General features: G+C 54.6%; 2 protein-coding genes and 1 non-coding gene across 3 annotated transcripts; all 3 read right to left on the bottom strand.

The window, feature by feature from the left end:
• Positions 1–8222: 8222 nt before the first annotated feature.
• On the bottom strand, positions 8223–12140 carry DAPK3 (death associated protein kinase 3). The gene is made up of 7 exons (XM_064469407.1): positions 12097–12140; positions 11222–11365; positions 9267–9624; positions 8929–9058; positions 8700–8748; positions 8506–8532; positions 8223–8405 (listed from the first exon to the last, which is right to left on the bottom strand). Exons 2-7 carry the CDS (start codon positions 11281–11283, stop codon positions 8249–8251), a joined length of 783 nt encoding a protein of 260 aa, XP_064325477.1. The 5' UTR covers positions 11284–11365; positions 12097–12140; the 3' UTR covers positions 8223–8248.
• A 135-nt stretch (positions 12141–12275) lies between these two features.
• On the bottom strand, positions 12276–22491 carry EEF2 (eukaryotic translation elongation factor 2). Its single transcript, XM_064469392.1, has 15 exons — positions 22358–22491; positions 21427–21641; positions 20465–20646; positions 20168–20379; positions 19195–19373; positions 18726–18831; positions 18309–18422; positions 17969–18107; positions 17351–17546; positions 16897–17155; positions 16463–16570; positions 16016–16369; positions 14907–15089; positions 14688–14820; positions 12276–12870 (listed from the first exon to the last, which is right to left on the bottom strand). The coding sequence occupies exons 1-15, from the start codon at positions 22358–22360 to the stop codon at positions 12677–12679; spliced, it is 2577 nt and encodes an 858-aa protein (XP_064325462.1). The 5' UTR covers positions 22361–22491; the 3' UTR covers positions 12276–12676.
• Positions 18601–18669, bottom strand: LOC135316518 (small nucleolar RNA SNORD37). Its single transcript, XR_010375777.1, has one exon. It is a non-coding gene; the product is annotated as a small nucleolar RNA SNORD37 (small nucleolar RNA).
• Positions 22492–24129: the final 1638 nt, after the last annotated feature.

The raw sequence follows: 24129 nt of genomic DNA, 5'->3' as shown, positions 1-24129 counted from the left end.
TGGAGAGACCCACAAATCTATAATTACACCATTACATGGCCGGGCTCTCGCCGACGGCAAAGCTGAGGAACGCCTGGGCTGGGGACACTGAGATGCGACTTGTCACCAATAACTTGAAGTCCATTTGACATCGTTACATGGAGCGTTTCCCACAGATTAGCTGCAGGCTCTGCTCGCTGGCAGAAAAAAAAGCAGCCTCAGCTACCCAGTGGGATCCGGCGTATAATTTCCATCAGGGTTGCCCCTGGGTTAGCAGCGAGGTTTAACCCTCACCTGATAAGCCGTGCAAAACCATTTTGCTTTCATGAAGACATAGAAGGGAAAAGACATCACGCTCGCTTCAAGCCAGCCTCTAGGAAGCAAAAATCGAAGCCTAAAAAAGGCGCTTTGATATTGTCTGCTCGCAGAGAATATAAAACACTCCAGGGCAGCATTAGCTCCAGTTGCAGAGGGGAACTGAGGCAGAATGTCCCGGTACGTCACATCGCCAAAATCAGGTGGGGACCAGGGCACCCCCTTGATTCCCAGCACGCCCTAGTTCCTGTGGTGTTTAGTAACAGCCAGGTTCCTGCAGTATTTACCTCCTGGACACTTTCTCCCCAGTAAATCCTCCTCCGTGGCAAGCAGTAGGTATTTTCCCCCTTCTTTGCAGCTGTAGGTGGTACATGGTGCAGCCCGCTGAACTCGTGCCAGCACTCCGCAATTTAAAACCCTTTAAAGTAGGTCACCCCAGGCACAGCGGCAGCAAAATCCACCCCAAATTCTGCTTTTCAAATAAATCATTTTAGTGTTATCATCTTGTGCATCCACCGGGATGGGAACTCCTGCTAGCAGCCCCTCGGGCGCAGCGTACCTGCGGGGCGGCTGGGGAGGAGATGGCCATGCCGGCTGGGGTGAATGGCCAGCGGCTTCCAAGAGCCTTGAAACAGAAACCCACAGCACAAGGAGCATCCGGGAAGCCTTAGCACTATGTGAACTTTGCACAGCTTGGGAACAACTGTTGCTATAGGATTCCCATACATCCCTTCACACGCTGGCTCCAGTGACGAATTGGCTCTGCAAGAGCAGATCAAATGCCCAGGACTCCAGCTGAATCTGCACCCCGAGGCCTCCCCCTGAACCCCTGCTCGCAGAAGGGGGGATGACAGCCCCAAGCCCCCCAGGGGGCCGGGCTCCAGCACCCCCCACCGTGGCCGGAGCACCCCTCCAGCCGCAGCAGCTGCACCCTGGGCCCATGGCGCAGATCCTGCTCTGCTCCAGGGCGCTGCCGCCAGCCAGGTGGCCACACCATCACCCCTGGATGCCAAGTGCCTTGGCCTGGAAAAACAGGACAGACTAAAATTATCCCCAGGGCCTGCATGCCCCGTGGGTTGGGATGAAACCTACACCCCGCGGGACGTCAGTGGGCAGTGGCCGGCACTGGCACAGACCGGAGCATGGGGCACGACCCCTCCGCTGGGGCTGTACCTGTCTCACCACCACCCCAGACCCCCGGGGAGGGACACTGGAGTGACAAATAAAGCCCAAATTGAGCAAATCCCCTTGGCCCAAAGCTCAGCTGGAGGAAAAACCACCGCTGCGCCCCTGGCCATGGGTGCTGGTGAGCCAGAGGTCCACTTGCCATCCACTGGGATTTGGCCAGTGATTCCCCCAGGTCAAATTCAGCTGGCTCTTGGCTCTGTTGCCATGGGGAGCCAGAAACCCCTCGGTGCTCCTGGCAGAAACCTGGCCCCAGGCTCTCGTGCATGCTCTGCTGAAAGCGGCGATTTGGGACCTCATCCGCCCCCGTCCACAGGAGGCTGGGGCGAGGGGACAGCGTCCAGCCCATGCTGGCCCCCTGACCCCAGCCCCCTGACCCCGGCCCCCAGCGGCTCTCCTGCACCCGCCGGCACATCTCTTGGTGATGCCAGAGCCTGGCAGCCCTTCCTGGCCCTGATAATACTTGGTCTAATTCCTTGTCCACTCTGTTCCCATGCAAAATGGGATCTGGCTGATCCCTGCAAAAGGGGGATCCCTATGGAAAAGGGTAGGGACCCCACAGAAAACCTGGGACTCTCCCCACCCAAAGGCCTCCCCTGAGCTGTAGAGACCCCCCCAAACCATCTCCAATTCCCAGGACCAGCCCCCAACCTTCCCTGAGCACCACAGACCTCCCTTGGGGTCCGAGGCAAGAGGGGCCGGTGGCTCCCCAAGCTGGGGACCACCCCGCAGCCCCTCCCCAGAGCCCCCTCCACGCCTGCAGGGAGCTCCCCACCAGTGCTGGGGCTGATAAGGCAGAAAAAAAACCCCTTTCCCCTCCCAAATTAAGGAAATGCCTCTGGGACGGGAGCACAAACACCATCTGGGGGCACAGCAGAAGAGCTGTCACCCCACGGCGCCTCCCTGCCCCCTTCCCACCACCCGTCCTCCCATGGCAGGAGCCACCGTGGCCGCCCCAGTGCACGGAAGCCTTTATTTTGTTAAAAGGGGGAGCACATGGTGGGCCCGACCTTGCAGCTCCCAAGGTCTCGGCAGCACGTATCGGCTGAGCCCACCTATGTGGTCGCCCAGGGCACGCAGACTGAGCCCACCTATGTGGTCGCCCAGGGTACGCAGACCAGCTGCGCTGTCTGTTTTGCCGTCCCTCTGCTTGCAGGACCCGAACCCTACGCTGGACCGTCCGTGGTATCACGTCGGGGTCACCATTTGACGGAAAACCAGCGGGAGACAGGCACCATCCGATGATGATCAGCAAGTCTCGTTTATTGGCAATTAGCAAACATCTTTTATACCATTAGTTAATTAGCACATACATATTGCAAAAGCACAGCTCATCATTGGCTGGGAGGTAGATGCCAACTCCTCCCATGCTTCTCTCTTGTGTTCAGCCTTGCAATTAGCAGTTACTTGTTTCTCACACTCCTTTACCGGTCAACAGCAGCTGGGCTCACACTCCCTTGTAAAACACCAGCTGGCCTCACATTCTTCTGTTGACCAACAGCTGGGCCCAAGGTCGCTTCCGACCTGGAGCCTGTTTTCCTACTTCAATGCCCGCTTTCTGCTAGCCGTTCCCGGGCTAGAGTTTCCCACATTTCCCCCTTTTTCTTTTGTTCCTTGAGAAAGGAACACGGCACTCATACTTCTTTCCATCATTTGTTGCATACATTGCGATATACAAGGGACACACATTAATATAATAATAAACAGTATAAATATTATTAATCCCATCTGCAAAATACTCTTGATCCCATTGCCAATGCCCCATCCATTAAACAAGCTGTTAAACCAATGCCATGGATCATCCTGTCTTACAGAGTCTACATCTAGTAATAAGTCAGATAATGCCTTTGATGTGGCATTTGTTTGCTTAGCTAGCCAACACCCTAGCTTGTTTAATGTCGTGAGGCTTTGAGCAACACCAACTCCAGGAGCCAAGAAGGAAGCAGCTATGATCTTTGTAGGATTCCGAAATTCAGCTGTAGAGTCACAGTTATCCTCAAACTTATGAGTGCTCCTTTCGCTTCTCATCTTTCTATGATGTTGATAAATCATTGAAGTGTTAGGGGTAAGAAACGTTAGGTGACCTATAGAGCAAGGCCCTCCCTTTATATGTGACGGGATGCCAGGCCAAGCCCAATCTCCACAAATTAAAAACAAACCTGCAGGTAGCGCAATAGGCATATTGTTAGAGCGCGATATATTTGCAGAGGTATAGTTACACCAAGCAGTAGCATTTTTATATATACTTAGGGTGGCATTCACAGACCAAGAAAGAGACTGGTTCTTTCCTGTGTAAGTAAAATATAAACAAACATCCATTGACAAAGAACCCAATAGCTCAAGCTCTTGTGGCTCAAAATTAGTTTGAGGGCGATGGACTGCCCAACCGTCCCAATTATTCACACAATTCTGGGGAGTATCACAAAGGCTTCCTAAGTGTGGTGTATTTTGTGGTATCACTAGCGTCCAATTATCAACTGGCACTCCAACCAAACAGGTGGAGAAGGGATTTCCTGGTGATGACAATGATAGGCAGATGGAATCTTGGCCTATTAGATTTGCCAGGGTAACCCATACATTCTGTTTGGGCTGGGGCAGTATGTATATGCCCTCGGTGATTCTTATCACGATACTTACGATGACTAATGGGAGTACTCTTGTGTACATTTTTTCTTTGTCTTTTCCCAGTGCCTTGGTGTTACTTCCCATATTTCAGGTGTATCGTCTAGAACCCTCTACCTCGTGGCCTGTGATGATTAAAGCCTTATGTGTCTGTAATTGGTGATAGTAGCAACTGTCACACCACCTCCTAGCTCGATGGGTTTTTACCCACCTGCGCTATTAACAGTTATGACATTCTCTTAGTGCCCAGGGTCGGCACTTATTGCATTGGGGACACTATCCGTATCCTGTCTACCTCTACCGGTGTAGTCATACGTCTTCACCGTCTACTTCGCAGATTTTGTTCTTCTGTTCACTAGGCATAGCCTTTACCCACCTACTGGGTATCCACCTCAGACCTGTGGGGGTAAGCACACACATGTAACCTCGACCAAAATACTTGACTTCTACAGGCCCTTGCCATAGACCAGTGGAAGGGTCTCGATACTTCACCATTACTGCCTGTCTTGACTCTTTCCTATCGTCATTTCCATGCACCCACGCAGGAGGGTTATCGTGTTCTGCAAATAGGCATAAGTGATTTAATACAAACAAAACTTCTGCACAAACAAAACTTTTGCCATTCCAACACCCTTATCTTCCCCCCCTTTTTCTTTTTGCACTGAGTAAGTGCACCCAAAATGTGAGTAGAACCATGGAGTATGGGGAGATCGGGGTCCAGGCGGTCTACTGCTCTCTGGACGATCTCGGAGCTAAGACGTTGTATCATAGTGTGTTGTTCAGCAGTCGGTCGGACCGGCGCGGCAGGGTCAGTGCCCTTTAACATTGGGCGAAAAATTGAGAGTCACTGATGCGCCACCCAAGATATTTCCATACCGGTGAACGTTGAACCTTCTCTGCTGCTATTACTAGGCCGTGTAGCTGGAGCTGTTGCTGTAAATATAATTCTTGCTGTGCTGAGAAAGGTTGTACTTGCGCAAACAAGATGTCATCCATGTAATGGTAAATTATAGTGTCCGGCCATTGCTGCCTCACTTCTTTCAATGCAGCATCTACGAAGAGTTGACACAGAGTAGGGCTATTCTTCATGCCTTGTGGCAATACTGTCCACTCGAAGCGTAAGTCAGGACCCTCTCTGTTGATTGCCGGTAATGTAAATGCAAACCGCTGGGTATCCTGAGGATGCAGCTTTGTAGTAAAAAAGCAGTCCTTTAAGTCGATAATTAGTAAATGCCAGTCAGTTGGTAGCATGGCTGGATTTGGAAGGCCAGGCTGTAAAGCTCCCATCGCTTGCATTTGCTGATTTACTGCCCGTAGATCATGTAACAGCTTGAGATGTCCTTTATCTAATTGTTCTTTTATTAATATATGGGCTTGTTGTAGACTTTCCCGTTTGAGCGGTCACTGCCCGACCCATACTGGCTCTGCTGTGAGCCATGTCAGTGGGATTGGGAAAGTCCATGTGGCAGTGACCCTCTTTGGTTACTGTTGAGAGTTTTTGGCTGGACCCAATGGGGCGAGAGCGGCACAAACTTGTTGCTGAACGTGTACCATTCCCTGCCCAACTTCCCTCAATGCTTCAACTAACATAGCTCGGGGGCCGGGAGGTACCCGACTCATGCGTTCAAGCATCACCTCAATGCCTGCGTCTAGGGGAAGTGTAATTAAAATGCTTTTAGTAGCATGGTTGGAGTTTTCCATAACACATTGACGCAGCAATGGGCCCTTCATAAAAATTTTCCAATCAAGAGGATTATGGTGTGCGAATAAATTTTGATTGTTAGCAGGGTCCGGTTGATAGATGACAGGGAAAGCCTGAGCTAACAAATCGGCGGTCTCTAGGTCCCCGTTCTGTAATGCCTCTAACCCGATTTTTCGCCAGTCAACCTGGCTACGCACAGCAGGCACAGAACGGTGACTAGACGTGCTCGGCTTATTTTCCTTCACCGGAGAGACTACATCACATAAATTTTCAATATCTTCACCTCCCTTTCCCAAGCTTATTCCTCCTCCGCTAGTTTCTACAGATGTAGATTTATCAGGGGCGGGAGGGGGGGGAATAAGGGGTTTTCGAGGTACGACAACTGGGATCCCCGAGAAGGGAGGAGAGAGATTGCCTAAGCCAATTCCAATCTTTCCAGCATTGGGGTCACAGTTGTCTAGCCGATCAGAGGCGGCTGTTGCTAATCTTTTTTCAGTTTTATATTTTTTCATACAGTTAATCACTTCCCGCCAAGGTTTCATTAGCTTTTTCGCTGTCTTATCGTCATCTATCACCCAATCCCACAAACAATCACCATAGGCTCTCCCCTCCTCTGCTTCAAAAATCGACTCCGGTTCTTTAAAAAACCCTTTCGCTTTACCCACTGCAACTAATCCTGACAAGTCTTTTAACTGACTTACTCCCCGCTTTTCTAAAAAGCGCTTTAATAATTCAAAAGCTACCTCGACCTCCATCGCCCGATGTGAGGAAAATCAGCGTCTTTGTACGGCTCTCGCTCCCGGGTTAGCTTCAACTGCGGAAAGCGGATCCCCTCTTGAATCCCGAGGTTGGATCCAGGCCGGAGGGTCGGGACGTATCAGAAATGATGCATAAATCGACTCCTCTTTGCCCCCTGGCCGCCGTCTGCCAGTGCATCTCCGTCTCTCGCTGCTGTATCCGAAATAGTCCTTTTCAGGTGTGGGTTACTAAAGTGTCCCTTCTCGCATCCCCAGCTTATCAGCAATGGTAGTTCTTTGCGTAGATCTATACCCTTAATGCTACGCCTTTCTAAGAGGGATGTAAAGAAATCATATGCTGCTTGCCTCTGCGTTGTGCTCGTCGGCGCCGTTGCAGCTCCCAAGGTCTCGGCAGCACGTATCGGCTGAGCCCACCTATGTGGTCGCCCAGGGCACGCAGACTGAGCCCACCTATGTGGTCGCCCAGGGTACGCAGACCAGCTGCGCTGTCTGTTTTGCCGTCCCTCTGCTTGCAGGACCCGAACCCTACGCTGGACCGTCCGTGGTATCACGTCGGGGTCACCATTTGACGGAAAACCAGCGGGAGACAGGCACCATCCGATGATGATCATCAAGTCTCGTTTATTGGCAATTATCAAATATCTTTTATACCGTTCGTAAATTAGCTCATACCTATTTGCAAAAGCACAGCTCATCCTTGGCTGGGAGGTAGATGCCAACTCCTCCCATGCTTCTCTCTTGTGTTCAGCCTTGCAATTAGCAGTTACTTGTTTCTCACACTCCTTTACCGGTCAACAGCAGCTGGGCTCACACTCCCTTGTAAAACACCAGCTGGCCTCATATTCCTCTGTCGACCAACAGCTGGGCCCAAGGTTGCTCTAACTCTGAGCCTGCTTTTCTACTTCAATGCCCTCTTTCTGCTAGCCATTCCCGGGCTAGGGTCTCCCACAGTTGGGCACCACTGAAAAGAGTCTGGCCCCATCCTCTTGACACCCGCCCTTCAGTTATTTATAAGCACTGATGAGATCCCCCCTCAGTCTTCTCTTCTCCAGGCTGAACAAACCCAGGTCTCTCAGCCTGTCCTCATAAGGGAGATGCTCCAGGCCCCTGATCATCTTGGTAGCTCCCGGCAGAGAAGCTCGGACCATTCCACCTTTGGGGTGCAGATGAGCCCAGACAAACTTGCTGTACTCAGGGGCCACCCCAGATGGGCTGCAGCCAGCCCCATGCCCTCAGCCAGCCTCCCAAGAACAAATACACACAGAAGGGCCCGCATGATCTTCCCAGCTGAGGCACAGCACCACTGCTCCCACCCCAGCCCAGGGTCCTTGGGGCTCCAGTCAGCCCTTGATCCCTTCCCCAACCACGTTCCCTCCTTTTCAGCTGAGCTGCTGCGCCCTCAGGGTAGTCCCAGAGTTCACCCCATGCCTGATGCAAGGGCAAGACTTTGGTTTCAAGATATTTTGCAACACCAAATCCTACAAACGGCAGAAGGGAAAACGGGGATAAATGGGATTTATAAACAACCAGCACAACAGGGACAGGCAAAGGACGGACTGGCAGCAGGCAGGCTCAGGGCTAAACCCTAGCACAGGCAGGAGATGTGGGAGCTGCCTGTATGCAGGGGGTCAGGGCAGGAGGGGCCATCCCCTCTCCCAGGGCGATCCCCAGCTCTGCTCCCTGTCTCTTACTTGGGGTCTTTAACAAGCAGACGGTGGATAAAGTCCTTGGCCAGCTCACTAGTGTTGCTGAAATACTCCTCATCGAAGTCATAGTTGACGGCAGATATGTTGGTCAGGGTCTCTTGCTTTGTTTCCCCCAGGAAGGGGGAAGCTCCACTCAGCCTGCAGTGAGAGCGGGTTGTGAGACCCCAAAAAGGCGACAGCCCGAGGCGGAGGACTTGCCCAGCAGAGCTCATCTCCCCCAGACTCCCCTTATACTCACAGGATGTAGGTGATGACCCCAATGCTCCTGGAAGAGAGAGGAAGACGAGGCTGAGGCCCTGCAGAGCGCCGTCGGTCCCCTCTCCCTGTGCTTTCAGCAGGGGGGGACATATGCCGGCACGAGCCGGTCCCCAGGACCAGCCACTGGTGCCACCGGGGCTGGCACTGGAGGGTGCTTTGAGAGGACTCACTCACCACATGTCTGCCTCCAGCCCGAGGGGTTCGTAGTTCACAATTTCTGGGGCTTTAGAAGGAAAGAGGAGAGAAAAGAGGCTTATTCTGGGGGAAAGAAGCCTGTCCCCATGCACACATCCTAGCAGCTGCCCAGCCTGCCACACCAGGGCTTTGGGCATCTCTCTGGGATTAAGCCAAAGCTTTCAGAGCCCAGAGGAGCCCCACAGGAATGCTGCCAGCCAGGTCTCACCTACAAACTCTGGGGTCCCAAATATATTCTTGAATTCATTCCCAGCTTCAATCTTGTGGGCGATCCCAAAGTCGATGAGTTTGATGCGAGGGTTTGGCACATTCTTGTCCAGCAGCATGATGTTCTCTGGCTGTTGGGGGAGAGGAGCTGGTAGTTACCCCGCCGCAGTCATCTGGTGGAGCCTTGTGCTGCCCTGGGCTCCTCTCCCTGGAGGAGAGGACACGTGCCTCAAGCAGGGATCGATCCCAGAGCCAGCCCCACTGCTCCACAGGAGCCTGGATGCTCGTCCCTGCTCCCCAGCTGCTCAGCACAGGGTGTTTGCACCTCCCAGACCTCACCTTCAAGTCAAAGTGGGCGATGCGCTTGGAGTGCAGGTAGTGCACCCCATCCAGGATCTGCTTGAGGAACTGTGTGGCCTCCTCCTCCGTCAGGGACTCCTCAGCCAGGAAATCAAAGAGCTCGCCGTCCGAGATCAGCTCCAGGATCAGCACCACATCCATCTTGTTCTCAAAGATGTTGTGCAGCGTGATGATGTTGGGGTGCTGGATCTCCCGCAGGATGTCCACCTCCCTCTCAATCTCCTCCCGGCTCACGCCCCGACGGCTGGATGACAGCCGACGCTTCTTGATGAATTTGGCTGCGTATTCCAGACCCGTTTTCCTCTCTCGGCATTTTCGTACAATGGCAAACTGGCCGCTGCATGATGCAAGGAGGAGGTGAGGAGAGGACCTCCTGCATTGCACGCGCCGGCGTGTGCTTGGCAGCAGGGTCAGCACCAGCACGAGGGTGGGGGACGCTGCGTGCGGGGATGCTGTGCTGCACAGGAGGATGTGTGGTTTCCCCAGGGTCTTTTGGGAATCAAGGTCCTGCCGACACACAGCCAATGATACCTGCCTGCTCCTGGGGTTTACACACCCTGGCACCACCGGAGCAGGTGTGTAAACTCCAGCACTGTCAGGATGGAGTAAGGGAATTCCTCCCAGGGACATGGCAGCTGCTGACCTTCCCTGGGCTTTTCAGGTGCTGCTGCAATTACCTGGGCTGGGAGATGCCCGTCAGCCCCTGTTTCCAGCCAGGAGCCCCCGAGCTGCTCCTGGGAGTGAACCCCAGAGCCCAGCAGTCCCAGGGGACCATAAAGTTCTGATGGGGAAGGTGGGCAGGGCAGGGCAGGGCAGTGCCTGAAATAAGAGGAACCGCCATCGACAGCTTAGTTCAAAGTGCGCTGTGGCCAGGTGCCAGGGTGAGGCAGGTCTCCAGTCATCAACAGCCGCTTCAAGGAGCCGGGTCCTGCCAACATCGGCATCGCTGCTACGGCAGGATCCTGACCCTTGTCCCTCCCTGCCCTGGCTGAGCCCCCCACAGCCCCTCTGCCAGGATGAACAAGGGTCCCTCAACACCTTCCCCTGAGGATGGGATCCGGCCCGCATCCTCAGGCTGCTCCCTCCTGATGACGTGTGGTCCCCGTCACCAGCCTCTGTGCGTGCCCGGACCCAAGACTCCTTTATACGTCCCCAGATCGTGGCCGGGGCCACCCACAGCCCCCCCCCGGGGCAGGGACCAGCCTTGCCCAGGTGGGATCTGGACACCACATCCGTCCCCATGGCTCACACCACACCACAGCTACAGCACAGCCCCGAAGGGACTGAGAGCAAGCCCCTGGAAGCTCCCCCCATTTAAAAAAAAAAATGCTAAAGCCACCCAAAATGTTTCCACTGACCAATTATCTCCGAGCGTCCAAAAAGCCCTGAGCCCAGGCAGCCACAGTTGCGGCAGACCCCGAGTCCCAGCAGAGCAGGCACGGGACTGGCATGGCCAAGGTAGTGCTGGAGGATCCAAACCCAGCCCACACCCCTCCCACCACTGCCGCCTTTGCATCTCGGATGATTAAATCCCATTTGCATGCAGTGATTCACCCCCAGATCTGTCCCGCAGGCGCAGAGTCAGGCGGCAGCAACGGAGAAGGGCCGGAAGCCGCTAGCACTAACCCATACCAAACCCAGACAGGATGGGAGCTCTGCAGGGAGCTGCTAGGCCTGCCCAGATATAGTAGTGAGTTTAACATTAATTAAAGCCTTTTTTTAAAAATATATAGCTGCTAGAGGTGTCTGGCTCTAAGCACAGCCCCCTGCCCCTAGACCCACCGCCCACAGGTAGCACAGAGGTAGCCCAGGGGATGCCACCAGCATGGGGACACTATGAGGGATGCAGCAGATGGGTGAAGCTCCCAGACAGGTGCTCAGGCAGGGGGTGCAGCCACAGAAGCCCCCCCAGAGTGTGGTGGGGTGTCACTCACCTGCCCAGCTCTTCCCCCATCTCGTAGAAGTCCTCCACGCTCCCCTGCTGGAAGGTGGACATGGCTGCAGGGCCCTGGCAGGGCTGAAGCTGCCCTGATCCTGCCAGCAGAGGAGGAGGCTGGGGAGCAGCCAGGGATCAGCACCTGTGGCAGGAGAAAAGGGGGTTTATGCCCCAGGAGCTATGTGTGGACACCAGCAGTGGGTGGCCCCTGCTCAGGGACCTTGTCCCCCTGTGGGGACAGAGGACAGGAAGGCAGGGAGGTGGCACCGGGGGTCAGCTGGGGCCAAGCTGCAGATCAGTCCTGGGTCCCCGCTGGGTCTCATCACACCCCAAGGCCCATGGGCACCCCCTGCCCACCCTGGCGGGGATGCCCTGGAGGGTGACAGAAGGGAATATGGGTGGTGGCTGCGTGGGGGCCATGTCCAGCCTGGACCCATCCTCAGTCACAAAGCCCCTTGTCACTGCAGCCAGTGACACCCAGCTGTGGTGGAGGGACCCCCCCCACCTACCCCACCCCACCTCAGCCAGAAGCATCCTGCTGTCCCTGTCTCACAGCCCACCCTGCACCACAGCCCCCCCAACCCTCACAGCCCCCTCCTGCCCCACAGCCCCCCATCCCTCACAGCCGCCTCCTGCACCACAGCCCCCCAACCCTCACAGCCTCCTCCTGCCTCACAGCGCCCCCCGCCCCCTCCCCTGCTTCACAGGCCTCAAACCCACGGCCCCCCATCCCTCACAGTTCCCCCCACCCAGAGCCCCCCTATCCCTCACAGCTGCCCCCAGTCCCGCAGCCCCCCATCCCTCACAGCCCCACACCCCGCCCTCTCCCCAAAACTGAGGCCGCCGCCCCCACATCTACCCTCACGGCCCCACCTGGGCCGCCGCCGCATTCCACCACAGCTGCCGGCACCGCCCACCCTTGCCCCCGCCCCTCTAAGGGGCGGAGCCAAAGGCGGCCGCGCTGTCACCCCTCCCGCCCGCAGCACCGGGTCCTCCCGGCCGCCAGGGGGCGCCCCCGTTTCAGCCTGGGAAAGCACCCAAAGCACGTTGGATCACCATTATCCAATTTTATTAATTCCAGTGGCACGAATACAGGCGGCGACGGGCACGACCGACAGTCACGCTGCAGGCAGGCATCGTCCTCCTCCTCCCCTCTTCCTCATTGCACATCAATTCACCCCCTTTGGGAGCCCCTCCGCTGCCACAGGAACATTTCAAGTCAAATAAATACAGTATTGGGCAAAATCTAGTGGAAATGTTTCAGTTACAATGGCAATGAGTGGTGCGGAACAAGACTGCTTTTTGTTTTTCCTCCTCATTTAGAGTCTCACAGCGCTATGAAACCAATTAACAATGCAGAGATGGTGATCACAGGCATTACCGCTTCACACAGGCATTAATGCTAATTAACACACACACCACACCACCACCCCCTGAAGTCCAACAAGTTTAATTAAAGCTTGTCAAGGAAGTTGTCAAGGGTGGGGATGCCTTCCTTCAGCCCTTTGCGTTTGCGGGTCTCAGCCACCACCTGGGATGGACGGCTGGTGCTTTCGAAGGGATCCCCGGGCAGGATCTGCCAGTGGTCGAAGACGCACTGGGGGAAAGCCTGGCCGCCTGTGTTAGACCTCAAATCTGCTGTAAAACCTGCGAGGAAGGAGAAGAGGGTGAGGAGGAAGACGAACGGGCATAATTTGGCCTCACTGCCAGCAAAACCTGTGCTGTGGGGCACCGGCGGCACAGCTAGAGCAAAGGAGGCCACAGCTGCACCCCAAAGCCTCCAGAGGCACCATGGGGATGGCCCCCTCTGGCCTTGGGGGGGGGGGGGGGCTGCACCACAGCCCCTCACCATCTCAGGGGGGCTCTGGAGAAAGATGGGGACAGGCTTGAGCTGGGCCTGTAGCAATAGGACAAGGAGAAATGGTTTTATACTAGAAGAGGAAAGATTCAGACTAGATACAAGGAAGATGTTCCTTCCAGTGAGGGTGGTGAATCACTGGCCCAGGTTGCCCAGAGAGGTGGTCGATGCCCCATCCCTGGAACCATTCCAGGTCAGGCTGGACAGGGCTCTGAGCAACTTGATCTAGTGGAAGATGTCCCTGCTCACTGCAAGGGGGTTGGACTAGATGGCCTCTAAAGGTTGCTTCCAACCCAAAACCACATTGGTCTCATCACCCAAGTAACAAGTGACAGGACAAGAGGAAATGGCCTCAAGTTGTGCCAGGGGAGGCTTAGATGGGATATTAGGAAGAATTTCTTCACCAAAAGGTTTGTCAAGCCCTGGAAGAGGCTGCCAAGGGATGTGACTGAGTCACCATCCCTGGAGGTATTTAAGAGACATGCAGACATGGCACTGAGGGACACAGTTTAGTGGTGGCCATGGCAGTGCTGGGTTAACAGTTGGACTCTATGAACTTAAGGGTCTTTTCCAACATAAATGACTATCAATGATCAGGACAAGCTGATTGAGAGCACCATCAGTAAGTTTGCAGATGACACCAAATTGGGTGGGAGTGTTGATGTGCTCAAGGGCAGGAAGGCTCTGCAGAGGGATCTGGACAGGCTGGATCAATGGGCCGAGGCCAACTGTGTGAGGTTTAACAAGACCAAGTGCCAGGTCCTGCCCTTGGGTCACACCAACCCCAGGCAATGCTGCAGGCTTGGGGAAGAGTGGCTGGAAAGTGCCTGGCGGAGAAGGCCCTAGGGGTGCTGGCTGACAGCCGGCTGGGCATGAGCCAGCAGTGCCCAGGTGGCCAAGGCAGTCAAGAGCACCTGGGCTTGTGTCAACAATAGTATGGGGCCAGCAGGGGCAGGGCTCAGCCCTGGTGAGGCCCCACCTTGAATGCTGGGCTCAGGTTTGGGCCCCTCAGGACAGGAAAGACATTGAGGTGCTGGAGCGTGTCCAGAGAAGGGCAACAGAGCTGGGGCAGGGTCTGGAGAACAAGTGTGCTGGGGAGCGGCTGAGGGAGCTGGGGGGGTTTAGCCTGGAGAAGAGGAGGCTGAGGGGAGACCTTATCACTCTCTGCAACTGCCTGAGAGGGGCTGGAGTGAGGGGGGGGGTTGGTCTCTTCTCCCACGTCACCAGTGACAGGACAAGAAGAAACGGCCTCAAGCTGCATCAGGGAAGGTTTAGATTGGATATTAGGGAAAATTTCATTACTCAGAGCGGTCAGGCATTGGAAGAGGCTGCCCAGAGAGGTGGGGGAGTCACCATCCCTGGGGGTGTTCAAAAAACATGTAGACGTGGCACTTGGGGACATGGTTTAAAAGGCCTGGGGGTGTTGGGGTGAGGGTTGGACTTGATAATCCTAGAGGTCTTTTCCAACCTTCATGTTTCTATGACTCTACAATCCTACCATCCTTGCCATCATACAGCTGAACAAAGGACCTCCTCCCTTCCCAGGGTTGGCATCAATCTCCTGGCAGGAGTTGCCACATGCCCCAGGGGAGCGCCCAGGACTCACCAAAGGACTCATTGACAGGCAGGTAGGCCTTTACCACGAACATGGGGGTGCCAGCCACCTGGGTCTCCTCAAACACATGGCCACGCTTCCTGTTCAGCACACCGTAGATTCCACCGACCACCTGCTCTGGGCACTGCAAGAGAGGGGTGTCAGGATCGCAAACCGCCCACTCATGTTTTCTTCACACAGGATCTTCCAGGCTGAGCAGAGGTTCCTCACCTGGATTTCCACAAGGTAGATGGGCTCCATGAGCCTGGGCTGAGCGGTGAGCACGCAGGCATACAGGCATCTCCTGGCAGTGGGAATGATCTGCCCGCCTCCACGGTGGATGGCATCGGCGTGCAGGGTGACATCATGCACATCGAAACGTACGCCACGCATGTTCTCCTCGCACAGGACCCCCTGGAAAAGCAGAGCAGGGGGTCAACTGACACCATGTTGGGGGAGAGCTGCTGTTCCCCACCAGAAAGCTCTGGTCCCTCAGCTTATGGGCATTCCCTGGAAGCAGGTCGTAGAGCAGGAAGAACAAGAGCCCACTTGGTATGGCAAGGAGCCATTTGGGAAGGACCCAAGAACCAGCCACTCCTGCCTCCAAGTCACCACTGCGGCTTCTCAGAGAAGGGCTTTGGGCACCAAAACCATCTACCAGTATCTTCATGCAACAGCTCTGAGGTTCAGCCCAGCAGCAGAAGTGCCGACACACATTTATGGTGCTGCAACCCAAGTATTTGGCCAGGAAAAGTAGTTTTTCCACATTACTGGGACCAAAAAATGAAAAATATGTTGGCATGGTATCTTCTTTTAAGTTAGTCTCAGTCTGAAGACAAGAGTAAACAGGAAGAAAAAAACACACCCTCTCCTGTTGCTGTTCCCAGTCTACGAGTCAACTTGTTATTTTGGAGTCAACTCCTGTCTAGTCATGAAAAAAATAGCTGGTAAGCAAGGCCAGATCTTTGCTGAGGCTCTCAGAGCACCTTCCATTTTCTTTTGATGCCATTTAGTTATTCACCTTAATAAGTTTCTGTCCCTGCTGCTGCGTTTTGCTCTCTGAAAAGCTTTTTAAAATTTTAAGTACATGGTGCTGTGATGAATTTCTCTGCACTCCTGGGAGAACACTTTTTGTCTTGAGGTTGTGTGTGTCTAAACTGATACATCTTCATTCCAGTTGTCAGTGACTTTCATTTATGCTAAGAGATACTTCTGAATTATAAATATGTTGCACTGTGACAGTTCTTCCAAAATTTCTGTGAGAAGACGTGCGTTAGCCATTTATGACACCACACACCGCCTGCCCCGGAGTGATCCCTGAGCCAGGCACTACCCCTTACCTCCTTCGTCGCCCACTGGAAGCCGGCCACCACACTGTCCTTGATCTCGTTCAGGTACTGCACTCCCTTGGTGATGTCAGTCAGGATGTTGGGGCCGGTGCCATCAGGACCAAAGCACCAGATTTTCCTGGCTTCGGTGACATCCCACTCATACTTCTCAGCCAGGTAACGAGCTCGTTGCTTCAGCTCCTGACGAGCAGAGACCTCACCCTTGTCGATGTCTTCAGCCAAACCATCCGGGAAGGGCCGGGCCTTCATGTACAGCCTGTTGTGTTTGTTGGGGGACTTGGAAAGGCACATCACGTTGGATTCCTCGCTGACTGTCTCACGGTAGGACACAACAGGATCCGATTTCTGCAGTGACAAAAAGCAGTGAGCCACCACCCAAACCGCAGCTCACCAGATATCCCACCAGAGCTCACCAACAGCTCTGCCACCCCTCTCTACCTTAATAGGAATGCATGCGTGGTCCTCTTCCAGATCCTTCAGGCAGATCTCCAAGTGCAGCTCCCCTGCACCAGCAATGATGTGCTCCCCAGACTCCTCAATGATGCACTGAAAAGACCATTTATTCAGCAGGTGAGGCTTTCCACTGCAATGCAGCAAAAGCTCTCACACATAAAATACTAGTGACTCTGATTTTTGTCTTTGACTCACAGAGCTACTTTTAGATGCTCTTTCCACTGATCTGGGGATGACTCACAGCACCAACCCCAAGGTGAAACATGGTACTCCTTCCCACTCCAGTAGGGCCAGGACCAATACTCACTCCAGACTTCTCTGCCAGCACCCCCAGTGCAATCACAATTAAAGGCAGAAGCCTCCTGTGCCAGCACAACCAGGATTTCTCTCCTGTCCCCAAAAGGATTTGGGACATTCACCTGCACCATAGGGTCAGACTTGGCAAGACGCTTCAGTCCCTCCACCAGCTTGGGCAGGTCAGCTGGGTTCTTGGCTTCCACAGCCACGCGCACGACAGGGCTGACGCTGAACTTCATGACCCTCATGTTGTGAGCGTGCTCAAAGGTGGTGATGGTTCCAGTCTTCACAAGGAACTGGTCGACACCAACCAGACCAACAATGTTTCCGCAAGGCACATCCTCGATGGGTTCAACATAACGGCCCATCATGAGAATGGTCCTGGCAAGAGAGAAAGTTGGTTTAATGATGTCTGAAAGAAGAGGACCCACCAGGCAGCACCCATTGCGGCAGCAGGCTTGAAGTCCATGGCCAAGCATCTTGGCTGGCCTCAGAGGTGAGGAGAGACCCAAGACAGTTCCAGAAGCACACATCTGAACCATGGCTCTGAGCATGCTCCACCCAGCCAGGACTGACCTTTGAATTGGCTTCAGGTACAGATCCTCCTTCTTGCCAGGTGTGTAGTTTGGTCCCATGATTCTGACTTTCAAGCCAGTTGAGACGAGACCAGAGAAGACACGTCCAAAAGCATAGAAACGTCCCTTGTCAGAGGTTGGCACCATTTTAGAGATGTACATCATCAGGGGGCCTTTGGGGTCACAGTTCTTAATACCTGGGAGGAGGGAGAGAGATCAGCTCAGTTCAGTACCATTTGTCACATTTGGAACACGTACCCTCCCCCCCAGTCACCCCAAACCCCAACAAGACCTGCACCCACTATTTTCCCAGCCCTTTCACTTCTGTCCACAGCTGGCCAGCCCAATCAAAGATCACATTGCCAGAGATACGTTTTAAATGAACACGGGCTCAGCCTTAGCCTTTGGCATACACCCTGGCTACTCTCCAGTTACTTAGCCAGCTCGGTCCTCCAGAGTAAAGCTCATAAGCTTGTTTGATTCACACTAGGAAAGCTACAGACTCAAGAATTACCGAGCTACTGAGCCGTGTACTTGGAGAACAAGATGGCTATGGGTGCTGGAGTACTAAGCACTTATGTGAAGAGAGGGCTGGCAGCAAAGCAGTGGCTTGTCATACCTATGGCAGCCTCATCATCAGGGGGTCCCTCGTAGAGCAGCTCGCAGCGGTACTTCTGGGCTGTGACAGGAGAAGGCAGGTGAATGGTGATCATCTGCAGCAGGGCATCTCCGGCAGGCAGCCACCTCCTCATCACAGCCTGAGCAGAGATCAGAGGAGGCAGACCTGGTCAGATTGTTCAAAGACCTGGCAGTTAACCTTCCCCCTTGCTTCCCCAACCTCCAGGCTACCAACAGCACCTTCCCACCCAAGCAGGGTTTGGAGCTGCTTAGTAAGTTGACACAGTCGGAGCAGCACAATTACTCATCTCCTTCCCACAGATGGTTCAGACCAATCTCACCTTCAGCAGGGGTTTGCCTTCCTTGTCCTTATCTTCACTGTCAAGCTTGATGTCCAGTTTCTCAATCAGTTTAGCCGCCTCCTCTTTCTTGAAGTTCATGATTGCATCAAAAACCTGGAACAGCAGCAGCAGTTACGGATGTTGCCAGTGACAGTCTGAAGCAGCAGCACAAATGTCTCTAAAGAGAACCTCTGTTCTTGCTTTCCACCCAGCTGAATCCATTTGGAGGCTCAGACACACACTACCCTGCACATTATCTACTACCTGCCTGCAGAGTAACAAGCCAGGCTTGTGTCAGATATTTGAATTTCTTCAATCAGACAAGTCAGGTCAAAGTGAAGAAATTTTCCATCATCACGCACTGTAACTGAACCAGAGCGTAAGGTACCAGCACGGGCTGCATGCTAAGGAGCTCACCTTGAAGATGGGGTCAAGGATGAGCTGGCAGAAGGTCCTGGGCAGTTTCTTTCCATCAGGGCTGGTAGCAGATTTGCTGAACTTGCCAGTAGCAGGATCAAAATACCTGGAGAAAGAATCAAGCCAGGCAAGTATCAATGATCAGTTCAGCTATGGAAGTGTGGCTTGTTCTGCTTGCTCAGGCCAGGGTAAAGAGCTGCTAAGAACCATGTTTATCTTTCCCCCATCGCTCTCAGGCTTCCAGAGCTCGCCAAAATCCATTTAAGCCATGTTGGCAACTCACCATCCTCTCCCCTATTCTGCAAAGATCTCATGGGAAACTTCTTTTGCTACCAGAGGCACCAAGTTACTGAGACAGGGCTGTAAGCAGGCACAACCACATCCTCCCTCCTCACCAATCTTCTACAGCCTCAGGTTGCAGCCACGCAGAGCTGATCTGGAATTGAAATCAACAGCCCCGATTCCTCACCTGTCTCCCCACAGCTTCTTCATCATGTCTTCTACTTTCTTGGCACGCTCAGATGCATTAAGCTGGGCATCACCCTTGGCAGCAAACTTTGCAACATACATTTCAGCAAACTGTTTCAGAGTGAAAGCCCAGCCATGCAGGCCAGAACCAAAGCCAACGGTACCAAGCACCGGATCAATCTGAAAGGCAACAGGAGAGCTGGGTTACAGGGGAGCAGCCACAGCGCATTACAGCAGTCAGCCTACTCAGTCCCAAACAATGCTCAAGGACAAAGAGAGTTTGAAGATGGAGCTTCATGACCCTTGAGCAGCTCTGTGACAGCGGGCGTCTCTCAGGTCTGGAGACAGCCTGGCCACACACCCACCATTTTAGCTTTGTATTGCAGAACTAAATTGGTTTTTCATCACTTCGACCAACTACATACTCAGACAGCTCAGCAACTACACAGATTTACATGCAGGTAAGATTCCTGTCCTTTATGGAGAGTATCAGCAATACATGAAAACCTGCAGCATGCAGGAGAGTGCTCAATGGGAACAAAGCGCAAGCTTTTTCTCAGAGCCGACAGCCCTGCTCGCTACCCAGGAACCCAGCAGGGAGTGCTCAGAGCGCAGGGACTGGCAAACACCTACTGGCCTTCCATTTCAGAAGACAGCTGGGGGAGTGATGCTGCATAGGAGCCTAGGATCTCGCATCGCCCGACATCACAGATGTGACGTGGGCAAGAAGGTGTCCTACAAAACAAGGGCACCCTTTGTAAAGAGAGAAAATACTTTCTTGTAGTTTTAAGTCTTTATGTGCTCAAGCCTTGAGCTAACAGAGGGTTTTGGAAGGAAAGCTAGTGAGCGCTCCAAACCAGCACAAGCCTGGGTAGTACAGCTACCTTCAGTATTCTACTCTCACTTCTCCAGTTGAGACAGGAAAGGGCCACAACCACTCCCCTCACTACTTTCCAACGCAGCCCTCTGATTACCATGATATTTCCCATGGGGCCACTTTCTCCTTCACCATACGTAGAGATAATGACGTTCACGTTTTCCACGATACGCTGGAAGGTCTGGTACAGCTCTTCTGGCTCCAGCTGCAGCTCCAGCAGCGCTCGGTCCATTTTGTTCATCATCAGCACAGGCTTGATCCTCTCGGCAATGGCCTGACGCAGCACAGTCTCTGTCTGCACGCACACGCCTGCCAAACACAGGAGAATGAGTTATCTTTGTCTTCAAACTCACCCAACATAGCTCCAGTCGCATCTGGCTGCGGAGAACCTTACCAGACACACAGTCTACAACAACCAGGGCACCATCAGTAACACGAAGAGCAGCAGTGACCTCTGAAGAGAAGTCCACGTGCCCAGGAGAGTCAATCAGGTTGATCAAGAAACCAGAACCATCCTTGCTCTGCTTGATGAAGGCCAAATCATTTTCAGAGAGCTCATAAAATAGGGAAATAGCTCTGAAAGAAAGAAAAACTATTAAAATTATCATCTACACATTACCCTTCCCCAGTGCTTAGAAACAGCTTTTTATCCCACACAGACAGCTGTGCTTGGGCTTAAGGATTTCCTGAAGCATCTTCATTGATTGTTGATAGTTGGACTTGATGATCCTAGAGGTCTTTTCCAACCTTAATGATTCTATGATTCCTGGGTGGCCAGTGTGGGAGATAACCAGGAGCGTAGACTAAAATCTGGCCTTCCTATGCTTTTCTGAAACTGTAACGTCTTCTGAAATCATAATCTCTTCTGACTCCATGCCATTTGAAGTGCCCAAAGAGGGTTCTATTTCTTTCAATCAAGGATTTATGCTTTTTCTACTAGGCCCAACCTCCTTTTTGATCCCTTTTCATGCCACTCAGGGTCCTCAAACAGCCCAGTGGCAGAGCCACCCGGTACGTTGCCAGAGACCCTCCCAAGACACCACATCCACGGGAGTCCGGCAGACATCAGCCACATCCAACAGCCCCAGTGCTAAAATGGAAGGCTGAAGCTCCCACTGCACATTTATTTCCCAGTGGCCACCAAGGTAGTGCTTTATGATTCACCAAAAGCCAATCAATACTTGCTCTTTCATTTAAGCAATCCTCACAAGCAAGAGATGAGCTTCTGAACTAGACTAGAGAAAGCCTGATGCCATTTTCTTTTATCCTACAATCACACCAGTGGAGGACTCAAATCCCCCCTGAGCTCTGACCACATAGCAGGAGCACCGAAGCGCCTGAAGGGAGGGAACTCACGTTGATTTGATGGTGATGCACCGTTCCTGCTCATCCTTCCTTGTGTCGGTGAAACGGGTCTCCCCCGCGCGGGCAGAGGCGATGATACCAGCTTTGCATACCAGAGAATCAGTCAAGGTTGATTTGCCATGATCAACATGGGCAATCACAGACATGTTTCTGATGTTGGCCTTTTTGTCCATGATGGCCCGTATCTGGTCTACTGTGAAATTCACCTTGAGGAATGAGAAGGGGTGAGGGGAAGAAAAAAAACACAGGGTATATAAAAACAGCTTTGCTAATTCTAGTAAGCCCAGCTGACACCACAAATATCTGCCATTGTCACACCGACATCAATTCTGCTTGTGCAGCCTGTGTTACGAGACAACCCACAGCAAGGGCACTGCAGACACTGGCATTAGGAGCAGAGGGGCCTGGGCCTGCAGCGCAGGCACCCACCACACTCCCTCCCCAGCTCAGCCTCCTGCAAACCGCTTTGACATTTCCTTGAGACAAACCCCGACTAAACCCAGCCCCTGATTCGGTCACTGCTCCACGCCGGCGGGTGACAACCCGGTAGGTTTGTCCCCTCCTCCCGACCGCAGCGTTACATAAGGGAGCCGGCGGCCATCGCAAAGGCCCGTCAACGCCGTCCCGGTGCCACATCACCGCCGCCCCCCACCCCCCCCGCGGCGGGGGGTGCAGCACCACCGGACCACCGAGCCCCACCCGCCGGGCGAGGGCTCCGAGACGCCCCCGGATAGAGTCCCCTTCCCCGGCACACCGGCTAGCCCCACCCCTCTCCCCTCAGCTGCGGCCCAGCCCCAGCGCGACAGGCCCAGCCGCCTCCCCAGGCCCGCGGGGCCCTCCCGGCTCAACCACCCCCACCGCCGCAGCGAGCGCAGTGCCCCCTCAGTCCCCCCCGGAGCGGTGGCAGGATGCAGGGCTTCACCATGGTGGCGGATGGCGGTGGATTCTCCGGGGCGGGGGGTTACAGCAATGGCAGCAGCAACAGCCCTGTCTCGCTAGCAAGCACAGAGCGGGCGGAAGAGAACGCTGACGTCAACCGCCCTCTTCTTATACGGCGGCGCCGGCCGGGGGGCGGAACCTGCGCACCCGGCACCCACGGCGCATGCGCCGCCGCGCCTCTCTGGCCCGCAGCGGCCACCGGGCTCTATGGTTGGAAGGACTGTTCCACCGGGGCTTGCGGGAGAGCTGGGACCGGCAGCTCCTCCTCTCGCTCTGCCGTGGCTCTGACCGGGCCGTAGAGGGGGGTGAAATCCTCCCCACCCGCTGCCAGTGATTCGGGTGGGGAACTGGCCCGGAGGACCGGAGTCGGTACAGCCACTGCGGGCGGCGATCCCCGGGGCGGCGGCGCCACCGCTGTGGGAGCGGTGAGATCCGCCGCGGCCGGCCCCACCAGAGCGGCAGGCGAGCCCGGGGCCTTGGCCCTGGAAGAGGCGGTAGGGCAGACCCCGGTGTCAGCGCCGGCCCAGCCCCTCCCCGCCGCCGCCGGTAGGGTACTGCCGTTGCCCCCGCCCGCCCCGTCCCCGCGCTACGCATGCGCCGGGCGCAGCGGGAGGAGCGGCGCCGGTGCTGCAGCGCCCCCTGCGGGCGGGGAGGAGCGCGGCGGGGCCGGGACACCGGGGCAGGGGGACCCTCCACGCCCCCGGGGCCGGCGTGCAGCGTCAGAGCTGGGGCACCGACGCGTACCCGTGTGCCCTGTCCGTGCTCTCGCCACCCCCGCACCGCTTCCCGGGGAGCAGAGGGGCGGGTGGGCGCACGGTGCTGCACCGGGGATGAGGCCTCGCCCCGGGCCGTGCTGCTGGGCATGGCGCCGTGACTGTGCAAGGCTGACTCGGGATCCCGGGGGCCATTGAGGTGTGATTCCTCATGCTCCGGCAGAGCTGAGGCCGGGATGATCCGGCTGAAGGATGCGGAATGCCCACACGGTGCCGGCAAAGACCCCGCACACCCTTTGGGGAGATTCCTTCCAACCCAGCAGGGAGGAAGGGCCAAACTCCCCTCGGTGCATCCCAGGAGTTGGGAAGTTGAAGCTCTACATCGCAAAGAGCATTGCCTGTGTTAGGCACACGTTAACAGGAGGTTACATGCCCACATGGGGAAAGAGGGACTCCAGGCAGGGGGAATGTAACTCTCCATCTCTGCAGCATAAATATTTTGCTGCTTTTTCCTTTTCAGCATCACACGAGGCTGTCACTCCACATCCCTCAGCCACAGCCTAAGAAAGCTCACACAAATCCAAGCTGTTCCGTCCCCGTGCCACCTCGCCCAGCAGCTACAGCTGCTGCTGAATTCCCGGCACATCTCTAGCCTGTCTGTCCTCTCCACCGGCCACAGGCCTGGACCAGCAGGACAGTGGTGGAGCTACACCCAGGATGGATTTGGCCCCCATCTCTCCTGATGTGACAGCATGAGTTATCAGCTGTTGGGGTTTCCATAGCAATCGTTTGAATTTTTAGCACCAATACTGGCTTTTGCCAGACTGGAAGGGAACACTGAGGAGCCTGATTAACATATCAGCCTGCTTAAGAAACTGGCTAATTGCTTTTTTGTTTAATTAGCTTGTGGGGCTGGTGACAAGGAGGGAAAAGTGCTGGAAAACCCCTCCCAGGCAACATTTCACCTGGACCACGGGGGTCACCCCCTGGAAACTCAGCCTGGAAGCGGAGAGGACACCGCTGTGCTTCTGGCCCTGCACTT

The sequence above is a fragment of the Phalacrocorax carbo genome, chromosome 19 (genome assembly GCF_963921805.1).
Source record: "Phalacrocorax carbo chromosome 19, bPhaCar2.1, whole genome shotgun sequence".
Classification (NCBI taxonomy): Eukaryota; Metazoa; Chordata; class Aves; order Suliformes; family Phalacrocoracidae; genus Phalacrocorax; species Phalacrocorax carbo.
This window is presented reverse-complemented; position numbering and strand designations above follow the sequence as displayed.

Coding starts and splice junctions, on each gene's coding strand:
- DAPK3 (XM_064469407.1), bottom strand. CDS start 11,283: ATGTCCACCTTCCAGCAGGGGAGCGTGGAGGACTTCTACGAGATGGGG. Junction 9,059..9,266: donor TCGCCCACTTTGACTTGAAG/GTGAGGTCTGGG, acceptor CTCCCCCAACAG/CCAGAGAACATCATGCTGCT. Junction 8,406..8,505: donor GGGGTCATCACCTACATCCT/GTGAGTATAAGG, acceptor CTCTCACTGCAG/GCTGAGTGGAGCTTCCCCCT.
- EEF2 (XM_064469392.1), bottom strand. Junction 18,832..19,194: donor AAGAAGCTGTGGGGAGACAG/GTGAGGAATCGG, acceptor TTCTTTCTCCAG/GTATTTTGATCCTGCTACTG. Junction 18,423..18,725: donor TCCTTGACCCCATCTTCAAG/GTGAGCTCCTTA, acceptor CTGCTGTTCCAG/GTTTTTGATGCAATCATGAA.